Consider the following 17004-nt stretch of genomic DNA (forward strand, 5'->3'; position numbering starts at 1 on the left):
GCCAAACCGCCGCCCACGTTCTGGCTCTGCCCCACACCCACGACCTCACAACCACGCTCCCTCCGTGCCTATAAAGACCACCCTAGCTTCGCTGCTCTCCCATTCCCCTAGCCCTGCAGCCTCTCTACCGCCATTGCCAACACGCAGAGCACCGCCACGTGCCGTTCGTCGTGTCCGAGCTCTCCCTGTTGACTCCGAGCCCGCCTTCGGCTTCACAGGAGCACGGGGGATCTTCTCCGCCGCTCCTCGACGACATTCCATCGCTGCAAGCCACCCTCTGTCGAGCTCCGGTGAGCACCGTTGTCATCTCTCCGCCGCTAGCCTTCACTGTTGCGCCTCGAGGCTTGCTGACCCTCTCTTCGGCAGTGCCGAACCACGAGGAGACCTCCCTGACCCCCAATTTCCTCTCTTCGTCACCGCACAGTCGCCCCCTGCCGAGCTTCGACCTCGTCACCACCATCTCGCCGTTACCAGCCTCCTCTGAGCTCTCTCCGGCGTGCGCAACCACCAAGGTGACACCCCTACCCCTTCTCGTCCTTTTGCATCGCTCCTCGATGACTTTGGTAGGCCATAGCTCGGTATCGCGTTCCTCTGGCGAAGCTCCAGCGAGACCCGAGGCGGTGCCGCCGCTTTCCTGTCACCGCCGGCCACCAACTCCCCCCCCCCCCCACCCCAAACGCCCTCGATCGTCCAATTGTTGATCAACGACCACGATTAAATCCTCCCATACCCCTTCGCTGGCCAGTTAGAAGCCGCCATGTGGTAACATAATCCCAGTTGAATTATGTAGTCCATGTCAACGTACCACGTGGACGTTTTTGTCCCACATGGTAAGCCACGTCAGCCAACCGAACCTCGTCAACAGCCCTGTCAACATGCTGACACCAGCATGACGCAATAATTAGGGTTTTACACATAAAAATAAATCTATTAATTCTTTTAAATAGGTAATTTTGCATTTATGCCCCTAACTTTTCCAATTTCATAAATAAGGCCCTATAATTTTACTTTTTAACCCCCTATAGTTTTATTTATTTACATATAGGTCTCTAAAATTTTATAAATAAGTCCCTAGAACTTTCTATTTTTACTAAATAGCCCTATTCTTTTGCGGAAAGGCCCCTGTAGCTTTAAACATTTATAACTTTTTCGTTATAGCTCCGTTTTAGATGATTCTTACGCTCTCATGATCGTAGTAGTCAGTACTTTACGTTAGTAAGCTTTTTATAGTGCTTTGCTACTGTTTGATGTACTGTTCTTAGAAGTTTGTACTTGCATGTTTCTGGTGTTCGCAAATGCACTAGGAGACGAGCAGTTCATGAACCAGCAAGACTAGACTTTTGAAGAGTTTGAGCAACCCACTATTGAAAGCAAGTGTCTTTGATCACATTGACTCTATTGTAGGAAAGTGTCTTTTACTTTTAGTTACATGCTTGTTAATATGAATCTCATTGCTAGGGTTTACTAGATTCTTCCATGATAATCCTTATCGCTTGTGCTGTAGTTTGGGTGTCAAGAGTAGAAATACTTAGTCATGTTGTCAAGTCAGTTGGTTTAAATGTTAATCTGTTTAATGGTCTATGCAACATGATTTGGTCTGGTAATCTTGGTAGCAACATGGATATCTAGGGGCTTGGGCAAGTGGACCGTAGGTGGTTGTGATGTTATGGTATTCTCTTGTTGACCTATGGATGTGTTCCAGGTGGTTTGGTTATTCTGGTATTCATGATAGTTAATTTGCCCATGTGGTTAGTGGTAGTCTTGCCCATGTCAATGGCTAAGGACCGATTTATGGACATATAATCTGGCACAATAGCACAACCATGAGGCTTATATGGGTATGGCCTGGCCAAGTAATTAGATGTTCTCCCAATATTGTATGGGGTATATGGTGGTGTAGGGTGTGAAAGGGGCCTGGACTTCTATGGAAGGAGCCTGTGTGGTCTCCCCTTTTTCCTACCAGCACTAGAGGGGGCCTCTAGGGTGGAGTTTGCTCCACTTATGTACGATGGTGAAATTTTAGTGGGCAAATGCATGCTGGAAGATGCTTCTGAAAGGCCTTGCAGTGAGACCCAGCCGCACACCAAAGAAAGTGTGTAAGTGCTTTGCGGGTACAGGCATACGGGAATCACGACTCATGGGTAAAGTGTACAACATCTACAGAGTGTAAAACTGATATATCAGCCGTGCTCATGGTCAAGAACAAATTTGGACTTCTTCTTGATTAGTGGAGGATCTTGAATGGTTGGTTTAGGGTCGGGTGGTGGTAACCCGATGAGTTGGTAGCAGGATATGGAATATCTGGTGAGTTTAGTAGTCGGATGGAATTCGATGAGTTGCTTCTCTTAATATTGGTGTCATCACACATAGTAATTAGGACTGCTATTTCTTTTTAAGTCCTAAATTAGCATGACATATATGCAGTAAACGTGAATCAAACCTCCTCATGTCATGTTTTTCTACACTTACAGAGTACTCTATGTATTTATATTTGCTTTCTCCCAACCTCTTGTTGCTGCTCAGAAAGAGAAGACTTTGAAGATATCCCAGATGATGGAGCTGAGTTCTAGACGGATGAAAACTTCGACCCGTAGACCATGTTCTAGGCTGTCACTCCTTGGACAACGCCTATGAATTGATGAAAGACTAATGTCGCTAGTAACTTATCTTAGTATTCTCTTTAAGAGATATGAGTCCTTTATAATGAATCTTATCGTTATGTAATATCACTGTTATGTTATTATTTATGAAGTCACCGCATATATAAAACTTGATCTTAGTATATATATATATATATATATATATATGAAATGCATCTGATTTATTTTTTTGAAACCGGGTGTGACATATACAGTGGCATCATGAATTAGGCTCATGTAAATGTCAAGAGTACTGTGCGGCCATGTCAACAATATCTTCCCTCCATGCCATCATAATTGTTCCGGAATAGATCCACGCCATCATAAAGGGGGTGAAAACGACCAGAATCGTTATCGAAAACGAAAGAATCCAAAACCATTTCCTAAAGCACTTTCTCGGAATCGGTATCGGAAACGAAACAACGGTAAATGCTATTTCTGCTGCCATGTCACCAAAACTGTCCTAACTCCGAACACAAAAGCATAAAGATATGCCGGCAAATTCGCAAGATTAGGGAGCCTTATGAAACTTCGGTGCAATTTTACTATTGTTAGACTATTCATCAGCGAAATGCAGAATGTTTTCCACAGCCAGAGAAGGAATCCCGACCTCCTTGCATCGCATCGCCACCGTAATGTGTATCTGCGCGAAATCTCACGGTAAACCCATATCCAAACCCCACGATCGCGCCGCCACACGCACATTTTCCACTAGCAGATTGAGCCAAGACGGCGACGTCCAGTTGCAGAACATGCAGCGCCTGACTGGTCGCACGCCATTTCTGCAGTCGAAACCTAGCTGTTGCATATCGATGATCACTCGTATCCTGATCGTTTTAGCATGCTGATCTTGTATGATCCGCATGCATGCATGGAGCCATCTGCTTTTTTTTTTCAGTTGGGTAGATTCTGCTAAAAGAGCCCGTGGAAAATCTGCCGTGTTGATGAAATTTGCTCGTGGAAAGGGGATGGATTGCCATGCTTGCATCACTGTCTCACTGACGCACATTGTGTGTCCAGAAATGGGTTTTATTAATGGAATATCGAATCTGAGTGGCACAACTTTTCTTTGGATCATCTGATAGGTAGCATCAAAATGTTTGCACTGTTCCATAGTGCCATCTCTGGTACCTTTGCTCCCTGAATATTTCATCCATCAAAATGCAGATAGACTTGGGTGACGAGGATTGGAGAAGTTATCTTTTGATGGATTGGAAAGTTAATCCAGCTGGTGGCAATAATTCGCAGAAAATATCCTTGTGCTACCCACTGAGTTTCGATAAACGATCTGAAATTTTAGTTTTTTCAACGTTGCGTATCTTTTGCATTTCCGGTTCACATCACATAGCTTTATCGCCTCGATCAGTCACAATCAAATGGAAACTTGTATGATATATATTGAAAGGAAATAAGCTGTATTATAGTCATGTATGACCTGTTGATGCTGATTGATATGTTTTTTCTTTTCACATAACACTACTCACATTTAGCATTCTTTTTGCTCATACATAAGTGCCATTGCATCTTGTAATTTTGTAGTAGTGAACATGATTTGTGCTTTCAGAACAGCAGAAAGCTCCAGATGTCGAGATAATGCATTCTCTTTGTCCCCGAAACGAGCAGTGCAAGAAAGAATAACATCTGTTATCCAATAAGGAGCAGAGGGCAGCTGCCGCAAAATTTTCTTCCACCGCCATCGATTCACCATCTAATTGAAAACACTGAAAGTGCAAACAGCACAGGTTCTCTTTGATTCAGAATTTTAGTTCCATAAGCTCATTTGCCGATACTTCTCTTTGGAGGTTTATCTGGGCATTGACAAATGACAAACGGTGAGCGTTGGTTCCATTTCTGGCAAGTGATCATCTCCTTTTCGTGTCCACTTATTTTGCTTTAGATTAAATCTTATGTGACCTGCCTATGCAATGCAATAATGCAAATAGTTGTTAGTGAGTGCATGCATATTTGGTCCACTGTATTGCACTTCACACCTTCAGAGCTACCCCACTAGATACTATTGAAGGATGGACACAATCAAGTGCAACTGTTCAAGATCATTTTATTTTATTCTTTTTTTCCTTTTGTTATTTACATAGAATTCCAGAGGGTTTTCCATGCAGTGAATGTCATATAAAAGAAATGTGTAGGACCGAAAGTGATGACTATAGGGGGTGAATAGACGTCTCAATATTTTTTTACGAAATAGATGGTCTTCTTCTATTTTTAATCACCTAATGCATCTCAAACCTTGAGCGGAAGCAAAATACTTAGAGAGACAAAGTAATATAGAAAGTTTCAAGATAATATGATTTTACGGATGAAATATGAACCATAGATTTCATTAAAAACTATTTCATGTGCCGTGCTAAAAACTCACAACTTTGAAGATGAACAAAACAGAGACGAGATCATAGGCAAGTAAACTCTCCAAGATGATGGTCTAGAGGCAAGATAATTCAAGACCCCATCACATATGCATTTATATGTGAATTCTATACCTCTAGCATCAAGAAAAATAACTTCCTAAGGTGTTGAAATTTTAGTTTAAAAAGAAAAACAAAAATCAACAACAAAACACCAAGAACTTGCAAACTTACAATAGAACCAATAGAATGAAACTAGAAAGAGGGAAATTCAAGTATATGTAAAAACTTAAACTTTATTACTCAAAGAGATCAACTCTATTTTAAGCAGATTACAAAGATTTGTCTCTCAAAACTCTCACCTATTACGTAGGCTAAGCACTCCTCTCTCTCTTCTCTAAAACTCTAGCACAGGGCTCTCATGTGGATGGCTTCCCAACTAGCCATACCCCTCTATTTCTAGCCTAGGAAACTTCCCCCAAGTTTTCTTGACTGTTCCCAAAATACCCCTCTCTTGTAGTATATTCTTACCTAACATCGAGGGTATTTTGATCTATTTTCTCCTCCATCAATTGGATGATCGTGGCGTCTTCACGATTTAGCTTCGCATCAACGCAAGCTTCGCGATGATGCCACGTCACTCCATCCGCCCACGGTTTTATGGTCAAACCGGAAAACCGACTCGCACGCTTCTTAAGGCATGACTTACAACTGCTTGCTTTGATCTCAAGCAAGTCTTCTGCTGTTAACGTGTATCCTCTGTCTTGCGATCTTGACCGCTGGCAAGTCTCTCTCACTCCCGATCCCTCGGGCCGCCTTATCACTTGCACCGGCATCCTCTTCGCTTGACTTTGTCAACATGCCGCCTTCATCAACATTCATCTCTTGTCTTGCTTGACCTTCACGTGTACCGCTATGATCATCTTTGACTCCGCCCGGCCTCCTTAATCGTCCGGCAGCAAGCACCCCGTTTAGCCCCGATCACTCGCTGTCGACCGCCAAGTTGCATCTATCACCTGCACACCATGAGACCAGCAAACATGTATCTTCAGAACCATATAACATCATCATATGTTAGTCCAAATCAAAATCAAGTTAAAAAAGATTAGACGTAACAAAAATGTCAAAACCGGATGGTCCGGCGTTCACACCAGTATAACACTAGACCATCCAGTGAGTACAACTCCACTGGAACCCGGTTTGCATTCTCTCTGAAAAAATTAGTCTAGTGATCATAAGATTCCAATATCGAACAATCCGGTGAACACCTCAATATTTGCCTCAAAACTGAAAGGCTCTGATGATACTCTCTGGTGTTCACACACCTATCACCGGATCATCCGGTGAGTGCATCATAACTAGAACTTAGCTTTTTAACATCTCTGAAAATCTTTGTCCAGTGAAACCTCCAGTGATCACCCGTGCACGCACCGGACCATCAATTCAGGCTACCGCACCAGACTTTCACATTTGCACCCTTCTCTGGAAAAATTAGTTCGGTGCTCACTCTCACCCACACGGACCTTCCAGTGAATAAATTTCTCTCTGCCTCTACGTTAAAAAGCTCTGGTGCTCATATCTACCACACACCGGACTATCCGGTGAGGTCAAAAACCTTTACACCAGACTATCCGGTAAGTGTAAGCTTCCTGCACTGAGATAACAATACAAACTCCAATTCTTTTAAACTTTGGTTACACAAAATCAACATTGCATTATATAATCATGTATGTGCTAACCAACAAAAGCTACACAAATATCAATCACTCATCACATAAGATAAACCAAAACATATCTCAACTTGTTTTTTAAAATGCAAATAGAAGTGCTTGAACTAGGTGATTTGTAGAAACAGGTAATAAGATAATGTGCCAACTCGCTATCATAGTTGCAGTATCTTCAGGTTGTCAGGAACAACAGATTCTGCGATTAACAACACAAGCTTGCAGAACCCAAACAAATGCATGCATAGGTGATGAACAAGAAGGCGTTTACTTTTCGAGTCACGTATACTTCAAGAAAGATCGCCAAGTGCTCATTACCAAACTCCCAACCTTGTATGTAAGCTGCAGATTGCATGCAACGCAAGTAACTACCTTTAAATTTCCTACATTCACCCATGGCCTAACTAGCTGACTAACTGTGCTGCCACATTGATGCCACAGTAATTTGCACACTTCATCAATAAATACTTTGTACAATCTTGGTGACTTGAAATCTGCTGATTACTGGTCTTAACTGTTGCATTCTCCGGTAGGCGGAAAATATGTTGTACTTTGCCTGCCTCGGCCGTTCGGATCTTTTAATAATATATTCACCTGTAGGGAAGTCAAGATTTGGCCAATAGATTTCACTTTCATTAAGCAATAAAGTAACCTGATCATGCAGGTTGATGAGTTTTGGCACTGGCAATCGGTGCGTGTAGAGGCCCTCTCTTTCTGAAAAAGTGCAATGTGGAAAACCCGATAAACCTGGTGAGGTCAAGATGAGATGAGAATGAAACAAATAAGCAATTGATACAAGAAAAGGCTAAGCTTGAGGAGGTGAAATGACATTAAAGAGGAAAGCGCGAAGGCAGGCAAGATTCTTGGCCAATGGATTGTGGAGGCCAAAAGACTGAGCGACGTGACCCGCTGAGTGGTGATTATCTGATCACGCAATTGCAATGTGAATCACTGGCAAGATGCATGGACGCGACTTGATCAGTCTGGGGCATGTACGACTCTTTAAAATGACCTCCGAGAAGGTGGCAGGTAAAGGGGACCGGTAATAGAAAAAGGCAACAGCCTAATCAAGGTGAATCACCAATTATGTGTCTCCAATTTGTGAAATAATTTATTGAAAGTTTTCCGCTCTTTTATGCTTTTGGTACTGTTAGCTACCCATTATGAGTTGGACGTTTTAACCATTGAGTCATGATGCTTAGGGGCATATGTCCCGTTTGACAACTAACTAAAAATGATGCACATTGCAATTATTTTGTTGGAAACAACATTTACACGAAAGCTATTCGATTGGCTCACTCCACCAATGCTTCTAAGGCCATCTCCAATCATATTTCTTTCATTTCGTTCTCTTTCCGATTCTCTTCCTCGTTGTTATTCTCTTTATTTTAACAGTTTCTCTTCGAGAGAAATCGCGAAAGGAAAGTAGAGAGAATCCTGTCCTGAAAGAAATGACCATAAAAATTCCGTTGTGAAGGGAACCGTAAAGGAAAATCGTTGAAACGCTAAACGAAACGAAAATCCCTTCACGACGGGATTTTCATCCCCGAAGAGAAACCGTTAGGCATAACCTAAGAGCTCCAACACCTAAGTGATGACTGAAAATATTAGTGACCATACAACTAACAAGACTGCTAAGACACACATGAGGATGAAAGATATTACCAGTGTCGGTCTATTAGTGAATAGTGAGTAGAAGGCCATAGTTTTTTTGCTGACTTGCGAAATACCCACATTTTCGCTCGCGAAGCACCTAACCATATAACATCAGAGGGATATTATGTTAAAATGTGAGTCAGTTGTGCATGCTATTGGAAGGGATGAAACCACTTTGAACGCCTCCTTTTCGATCTAATCATCTCCAGTGTGGATAGGGCGAACTTTTTCGGATTTATCCAGCTGGAGTGAAGCAAGTACTCGACGGCCTTTCACTTGTCCTAGTCGGTCGCTGGGAGGGCCTCGAAAACGTTGCAAATTTGCATATCAGATAAGTATAGAAGCGATGTAAAATCTATCAGGAATGGTTTACCTCGAAAACCTACCATGTGTCCATTGTTAATTCAAGATAATAAAAAAGCCTGCAGCCTTTCCAAGACCTGGTCGATGAACTTGGCGAAAGTGCTTCAAACTAAGAGCTAAAATATTAGACCGTCTCCAACTATATTCATTTTATTTTATTCCTTCTCGATTTCTCTTCTTGTTCATATTCTTTTTATTTTCTTTCATCTTCAATAATTTTTTTAAGGGATTCAGAAAAGAAAAGAAAAAGAGAGAATCTCATTCTGAAGGGAATAAATTTAGAATATCTTCGTGACAGGAACCGTGAAGAGAAACCGTTGAAACGCTGAAGAGAACGAAAATCCCTTCATAAATAGATTCTGAACCCTGAAGAAAAACCGTTAAAGATGATTTAAAGTACTTGTGAGTATAGGTTGCAATTGCTATGTAGGAAAGACATAAGAACAATGAAACTTGAGACCCACCTCTACCTTTGTTGACACGTTAGGAACAATGGTTACAATAGAATTGCAAGGTAGGTGTGGCCCGGCAATAGCCATATGTGGCATGTGTACTCCCTGAAAATAATAAGTTTCATATCCAATACCAGTGTTCATTTGTTCGATTTGTTAGCGTGTTACCATAGATTTGTTCGAGTAATTTTACCAAACAAGACAAAAGATGATGCTTAGCAATCAGCTTTGCGGGGACCAAACATCACAGATATAGGATTTTTTGTTTATATATATTTTCTCATTATTTTTAAATTTACATGACTGTTTAAAAAATTACAACAATGGGCTACCGTTGACTGTTCATCGGGCGAGATCAAAGTCTCACTCAATGAACGGGCGACATCTTGTAGGTCCCACCTGTTGGGTAATAAAAAAAACCGATGACTACCACGTGTCGTCATATGAGAAGAATATTGGTGGTTTTTTATTTATAATAATTATTTGAGACATTAAAAATTACTAGATGTTATAAAAGTAAGTTTTTGGAGAATTTTAATTAAATATTGGCTTAGATTTTTTATCAAAAATCAATTAAAATGGGTTGCTAGTAAGCTCTATTTCACTCATAAAGATATTTAAAAATTTTAAACCACTCTTATACTCATAGATAAAATCAAGATTTAAATAAAAAACATGGACATACGTACAGACACGAGCACGTGAGTACGAATGAGCGAGCTGGATGTTGCGATGGACCGATTTACATACCAAAAGTTGTCACTGTATAATAAGTGACACCTTTTGAGTGGACCTACCGATGTAAGATCTCGCCCGCTGAACAAGCAACATGTGAGTAGCCATCGGTTTTTATTACCTGACAGGTGGAACTCACAAGTTGTCGCCCGTACATAGGGTGAGATCTTGATCTCGTCCGATGAATCGGCGACAATAAGCTATTGTGACATTTTTTTGAAACGGTTGTGTAAATTTGAAAATATTGAAAGAAAAAATATATAAACAAAAAAACCTCCGGATGTTGCGTAACAGAATGCAAAATGTATTGCAGCGTATATAGCATTGAAAAAAAGCCAATGGGAAAAAGATAGCATCGTATCAGAAGCCCCTGATACAAAAAGCAGTAGCAGCCAATGGGCCGTCACCCGTTATCGGGCCCTAAACACACCTGCTGGCCTGCTACGGATCGAATCGCACTATTAGCCCATTAATTCACAGTCCATGCTTGGGTTGGGAGCAAGTAGACATGTCGTTTGTTAAAAGGTCACTTGGACCTGCCGCTCCGTTGGAAAGACTAGGAATTTCAATTTGATTTTATATTTTTTTCGTTCACTAGCGAAAAGATCGAGATTTGTGAGATTTCACAGAAATTTTGATTTTTTTTTCTTCCCTCTACGAGTCTCACATGTCAATAAAAGAAAATTGTAAAATTAGATACTTTGTTCCTCTATGAAATTGCTGAAATTCATAGAATTTTACCAAAAATTCGACAAAATTTTAATCCTGGAAGGAGATAGGAGTATAGATTTGTAAAGGTTTAAAACGGACATTTATATTTACAATTTTTGGATTTAAAAATAAAAAGATCCCAACAGCCGCGCGCCTTGATTGGTATTTGGTGTTTTCCTCTCTCGCTTCGCTTCTCTTGCCTTGCTCTTCCTCTACCACCTCCGATCGATCGTTCCTCTGCACGTCGGCGGCAACCGACTTCTCGTCCGCATTCAGCATTTTCCTTCTCGTCTCACCGCTCCCCAGAGGCGCGTAGCGGGTGCTGCCCCGTCTGGTTGGTGGGTGGTGTCACCTTTGCGTGCACCGAGGGTGTTCGACGGAATGCCCCGCCGAGAGGTAAGTTGTTAGAGATTGTTTTCTATGCACCCCTGTGTATTTAAAACGTCTTATTTTAGACCTTAAAAAATCGTCTTATTTTTCAGTGGAGTCTTCTCTTTATCAAATTTCATGTGCTGCATTGTCATTGCTATATATGTAGGGTTGGAGTGAAAAAGTTATGATCTGCTGCTGCATGTAGAGTCAGATAAATAGGCTGATCATAGTTCTGGATGCTTCGTATGTTCCTGCCCTTATTATATTCTTATTGCTTCTGTGATTTCTTCAAGATATGAGCAGTCCATGAATAATTGCGTTCCATGAGGATGGTCCAGTATTTGGGGTTTGTTTGGTTGACTTGAGTGGGAGAACCTGGATGAGATAATGCTCCAAAGAACGATAAGGGATAAAGGATAAGTGGATAACATGTTCAACTACACTGTTCTGTTTGGCACCATTCTGGTGCAGGATGAGCTGTATTGTACAATAAAAAAAGCCACATATTAAGTTAACCTTCGCAGCTTTCAGTTAGCACCAAATCCTTTCTTCCTCCAGTGCTATTGTTCTGTCATTTCAAATGATTGTGTCATGCCCCTCCACTTTTATTATTTTTCTGATAATACTATTTTGAGTAAAGCAAAACCCTGAAACTAAAAAATTGAAATGAAACTTGGAGCTAATTAGCGTTGGACTTCTTTTACCAGCCCAAAGGTGTTAAACCAGGAGCTCCATTTGTTACAGTGCCTGGTTCACTTTTTCATTTGATTTTTTAAAATTTAATCCTTTGTATATGTATTTAGGGAGATTCCATCATATTTTCTCATTCCATTTTCATGAAATTTTTTGTCCTTTTTCTTATTGGGTCTCATTTCACAGGAATAAATTTGTTAGCAAAAGATGCACCAAAGTATGATGATTGATGAGTATCACACGGTTGTTCCTAACTGGCTGTTTCATCCAGAGACACTATGCAATACTCTAATAAATTTTGAAGGTGGACGAACAAGATGAAACATTATCATTTCAGGCAGCAGAAAAAATAAGGTGCTCTTAACAACAGCGAAGAATCCAAATCTCTTAGTTGTCCCTTTTTGTGAGTTGAACGAATTCCATTGGTGAAGTTTGCCTTTCAGTAAAACAAGAACTTGTGGGCAACTGGCTTGCTTGGATGGGCATTTGGTTTAACCATCATGTTATAAATCAGAGTACCAAATCTCTTACTGTTGTATGCTCAGGATTTTATTTTGCTGCTCGTTCTTTTTGTAACAAGCTGAACCATAGAATTGCCTTGAAGGATAAAAGGCTAGTTAGGTTTGACAGGAATTCGAGTGATGTGTTTGCTCTGCATGAACTTTTACAACAGTGTTCAAAGAGGACGTCCCTCTTGGTTGGTAAAGTCTGTCATTGTTTAGCCATTCATTTTGGTCTGGTAACTGATACAATCATGTGCAATATTCTCATCAACTTGTATACAAAATGTGGTCAGAATGGTTGTGCTCGTCATGTTTTTGATGCAATGCCTGTCAGAAGTGTAGTATCATGGAATACCATGATTGCTGGGTATACTCGTAATGGAGAGGATGTACAAGCTCTGAAGCTTTTTTCAATGATGCACCGAGAAGGGACACAGATGAGTGAATTTACCTTATCTAGCACTCTCTGTGCATGTGCTGCGAAATATGCTACCATCGAATGCAAACAGTTACACACTATTGCCATTAAGCTTGCACTGGACTCCAACAGTTTTGTTGGAACTGCAGTTCTTGATGTTTATGCAAAATGTAATATGATTAAGGATGCCTACTGGGTTTTTGAGAAGATGCCTGAGAAAACTGCAGTTACATGGAGTTCATTGTTTGCAGGACTCGTGCAAAATGGTCTTCACGAAGAGGCATTGCGTTTATTGCAGAGTTCACAAAGGAAGGGAATACAATTGACTGAATTCACTCTTTCTGCTATGCTCAGTACATGTGCAAGCTTAGCATTGATAATCGAAGGAACACAGCTGCATGCAGTTAATGTCAAGTATGGTTTTCATGGTAACTTCTTTGTGGCGTCATCTCTTGTGGATGTCTATGCAAGGTGTGGGCAGATTGAGAAAGCTTATGCAGTATTTGCTGATATGGAACATAAGAATGTCGTCCTATGGAATGCAATGATTGCTAGTTTTACTAGGCATGGCCATTCTTGGGAAGTGATGATTCTCTTTGAGAAAATGCAGCAGGTAGGGATTTTTCCAAATGAAGTTACTTACCTCTCCATGTTGTCAGCGTGCAGTCATGCAGGTTTAGTTGAAGAGGCCCGCCGCTACTTTAGCCTGCTAATTTCTGATCAGACTGTTGAACCTAATGCCCTTCACTATTCTTGTATGATTGATGTTTTGGGGCGATGTGGGAACACTGATGAGGCTTGGGAATTGATTCAGCAAATGCCATTTGAACCAACAATTTCTATGTGGGGATCTTTGCTTGGGTCATGCCGGAAGTACAGGCATGTTAGATTAGCCAGAATAGCAGCTGAACAGCTTTTCAAACTTGAACCTGAAAATGAAGGGAACCATGTTTTGCTCTCAGATGTATATGCTTCCAGTGGAAACTGGGAGAATGCTGTGTTGGCAAGGAAGTATTCGAAGGATAGTGGTGCAATGAAAGATATGGGCAAGAGTTGGGTCTAGGCAAAGGGTAAAGTTCATGCTTTTGTGTTGGACAGAGATAGAGCACCCTGGAATGATTGATATCTATAACACGTTGGCGAAAGTTTATCATGAGATGAGAACATCTGCTCAGATCTCGGACATATAGAGGAGCTTTTTAAACACCACATAGAGAACACTTGCTTTGTTATTCAAGTCAATAATGTCATGCTTTCAGCCCCACTTAGTGTAACATCAACACTATAATTTGAACTTTGCATACCATATCCAAGCACAGTCGTGAGTCGCTGATTATCCGAATAGATAGTGTGACCTACAAGGCTACAAAACTATGTCTTGTACAGTGCTTGTGTCCTACATCATAAGCCAATGTTTTTTCATCAATGAATTTGTTTCTGTAGAGCTATAGATGGGAAGTGGATGCAAGATTTATTGATTTTGTAGAAATGTAAATGGGAGGAGGATTTCTTCTTCCCACAGCATTTGTTGATTACAGTTCCTGAAGTGGATTTACAGGAACTGCATCAGTTCATGACATTTTGGCTACAGCTCCCTTATGGTCGGATCTTTCTTGTTATCTTTCCAGACCACGATTAACTCTCAAAAGTGGTATGTTTACTAGTGCCATAATGTTCTTGCATTTTTTTATCATTTTTTTCTTGTGCTGTATTTATATATTGCATAGTGATAATTTGCATTAGAGCATTTCCGCATTAGCAGAAACCTACTCATGTAGACTTATAAATCCATAATGATTATAGCATTTTCTAGTTATTCATCTGTTCTGATTTGCACAAGTGACAACCAAGTTTCCCTGGAGCTTTGATCATACAGTGGGGGCATTTTTTTTTCTTTTTGTGTTCCCAAGCTTTCCATCGCAGTTAATACTTATCTACTATCTAGGCTTGGTCCTGTATGGTATACAGTAAGGCGTCAGCTGTTGGATATCCTAGAAATAATCCAAAGCACATCGAGTCCCATTTTCATTACCCAATAACATGATATTGTTTATACTTTTCAAACACATGTTATGTAGAAAATAATAAGTTTTGATGTTTGATACATTCTTTCTCTTCTGACAAATAGATATATACATAACATGATGTTGTTTATACTTTTCAAACACATGTTATGTAGAAAATAATAAAGTTTTGATGTTTGATACATTCTTTCTCTTCTGACAAATAGATATATACATAGTTCCTCCTGTGCATTACCGGTTAGTCTAGGATGGTTGCTCTCTTGCGGCATTTCTGATCAACAATTTGGAGACCTTTTAGTTTTTTCTGCACTACAGTATAACATAGGAAGTACCAATACAGTGAAAATGCTTACCCGTGTCCTTTGTTATCTTTGCCTACTTAGCTATGCATATTTTCCTCATTATGGTACAACCTGACATATCTTAGGTCCTACAGAGTCTCCATTGGTCCACCATCTGCGCATGTTACATCTGTCTCTCCAGAGAAGTGTACTATTTGCGTACAAAAGCTGGCGTCTAGAACCACTAGCAGGTACTGAGGAAAGGGCAAATAATAGACATTAGAGATCATCACTATTCATCGTGTTAGCAATTTCTTGTGGACCATTCTTGTTCATGAGCTCCATGAAGTCATTGGCCTCATGTGGCTGATGCCTGATGGGTATATCATAGAATTTTGTAGGTCCGACCAGTTTCATGGGCCAGGCCTCTGGTAGCTCCCTTAGCCCGGGAGTCATTCACTCATGTGATGCATCCTCATCTTGGCTAGTAGTTCAATATTGTAGTGGTCACCGTTGCCTGCTTACCATCATGACATTGTCATATAATAATTCTTGGTTTACCTTCCTATTTTCTCCATACACTTGTATTTTGTGCCCCAGGGATTATTGGCAGTAAAACCCCAGACAAAAAAACTTTCATATTTAGCTGCAGTGTACGTTTAGGTGGATGACGTGATTTGTTTGTACTTTGTACTAGTTGCATGCATCCTTTGACAACTCCTTTCTTTTGCATGAAAGAAACAGATCCTTTTCACGGTATGTGTTGAGCATAGTAGGCGAGAGTCTACTTTACCATTATGGCCCTCACATTACACTTTAGATCTAGCGTTAAGATAATATTATTTGGTGTTCAAAGGTGTTAATCATGTAACCCTGAATGCCTCGGATAAGGTTCATTTCTGGTCATTAGGGAACCCCCCCCCCCCCCGCACATGGTTCCTGTTCTCGCTAGCAGACAGGAAATCTTGCTGTTGATACGGTAGTTAATCTATAAGTTTAATCACGTTACCAAAGTTTCTACTACTCCATTCAGATGACTGTGAAACCTGCATCCCCGTTATAATTACTTTTCCTAGTCAGTCACTCTCATCATCTTGCATTTGTACTTCATCTTGACCAATTATATACCTACTAATATCTCTCAGGCAACTTGCTTTTGCGTAATCTTTATACTACGGGGCAATTTGCTAGGTATTATTATAAAAATCGTAAAAGTTAAAAAATACTATCAGTGTGAGGATAACATGTGGTTCCTTAGCTCATATGTCATCCTCACAGTGGATAATATTTTTCAATATAGACACTTTTATGATATATCTACCTAATTTTACCTTATACTAAGATGTCCTCGTATACCCAATTAAGGGACCTAGCTAGGTAGGCTTTCAGTCTAGATTCTTCAGGTACTTTGTTTAATCTTTGTTGTGCTTCACAAGTGGACATGAAGGCAGGACATTTTTTACAGCTATCTACAGCCTGACCTTGGTTTAGAGAGCTGATCGTGCCACGTCAGCTTGGTTAGGCCAGACTTCTTGTGGCATCTACCGCTCTGAATTATTTGACCAGCCGGCCACAAATAGCTGTGGTTTAGGTCTTTTTGGCAGGACTTTAGCTTCAAGCTCTATTTTAGATTTGGAATTTATAGGTTAAAATAAAGTAGTTTAAATCTATATTTTTAGTCTAAAACAAAAATAAAATAACTCACTCAAACACCTTTAATGTATTTTAACTCTACCTTCACAAAAGAATTCTCGAAAGAAAAACAACTCTAGCTTCACAAAAGAATTATCGAAAGAAAAACGCTGCCAAACACTAAGTACAAGCCTTTCCGACGTAGGCAGGTAACAAAAGGGTAGACAGATCTACGCCCATCTTTTGATACGTGCTGCGGCCGGGGAATCTTGCTGGTTATTGGAGTTTAGTTGCCCTTTCCTGTCTGAAACCTGCCTCAAGACCGTCAGCTTAGCCAGCCAGCCTTTTTTCTTAGTATCCTATTAGGGCAAATTGAGCCCACTTGGACACTGAAACTTTTGCCGAGCCTTTCCTTCCCGAGGGAACAAAAAGGTGGAG

At 40.6% G+C, this 17004-nt stretch overlaps 1 protein-coding gene across 1 annotated transcript; it reads left to right on the top strand.

Annotated features, from left to right (window-relative positions):
• The first annotated feature begins 10488 nt into the window (after nucleotides 1-10488).
• LOC133904326 (pentatricopeptide repeat-containing protein At5g04780, mitochondrial-like) lies at nucleotides 10489-14219 on the top strand. Its single transcript, XM_062345791.1, has 2 exons — nucleotides 10489-11039; nucleotides 11895-14219. Exon 2 carries the CDS (start codon nucleotides 12187-12189, stop codon nucleotides 13690-13692), a length of 1506 nt encoding a protein of 501 aa, XP_062201775.1. The 5' UTR covers nucleotides 10489-11039; nucleotides 11895-12186; the 3' UTR covers nucleotides 13693-14219.
• Nucleotides 14220-17004: the final 2785 nt, after the last annotated feature.

Source organism: Phragmites australis, chromosome 22 (assembly GCF_958298935.1).
Source record: "Phragmites australis chromosome 22, lpPhrAust1.1, whole genome shotgun sequence".
Lineage (NCBI taxonomy): Eukaryota > Viridiplantae > Streptophyta > Magnoliopsida > Poales > Poaceae > Phragmites > Phragmites australis.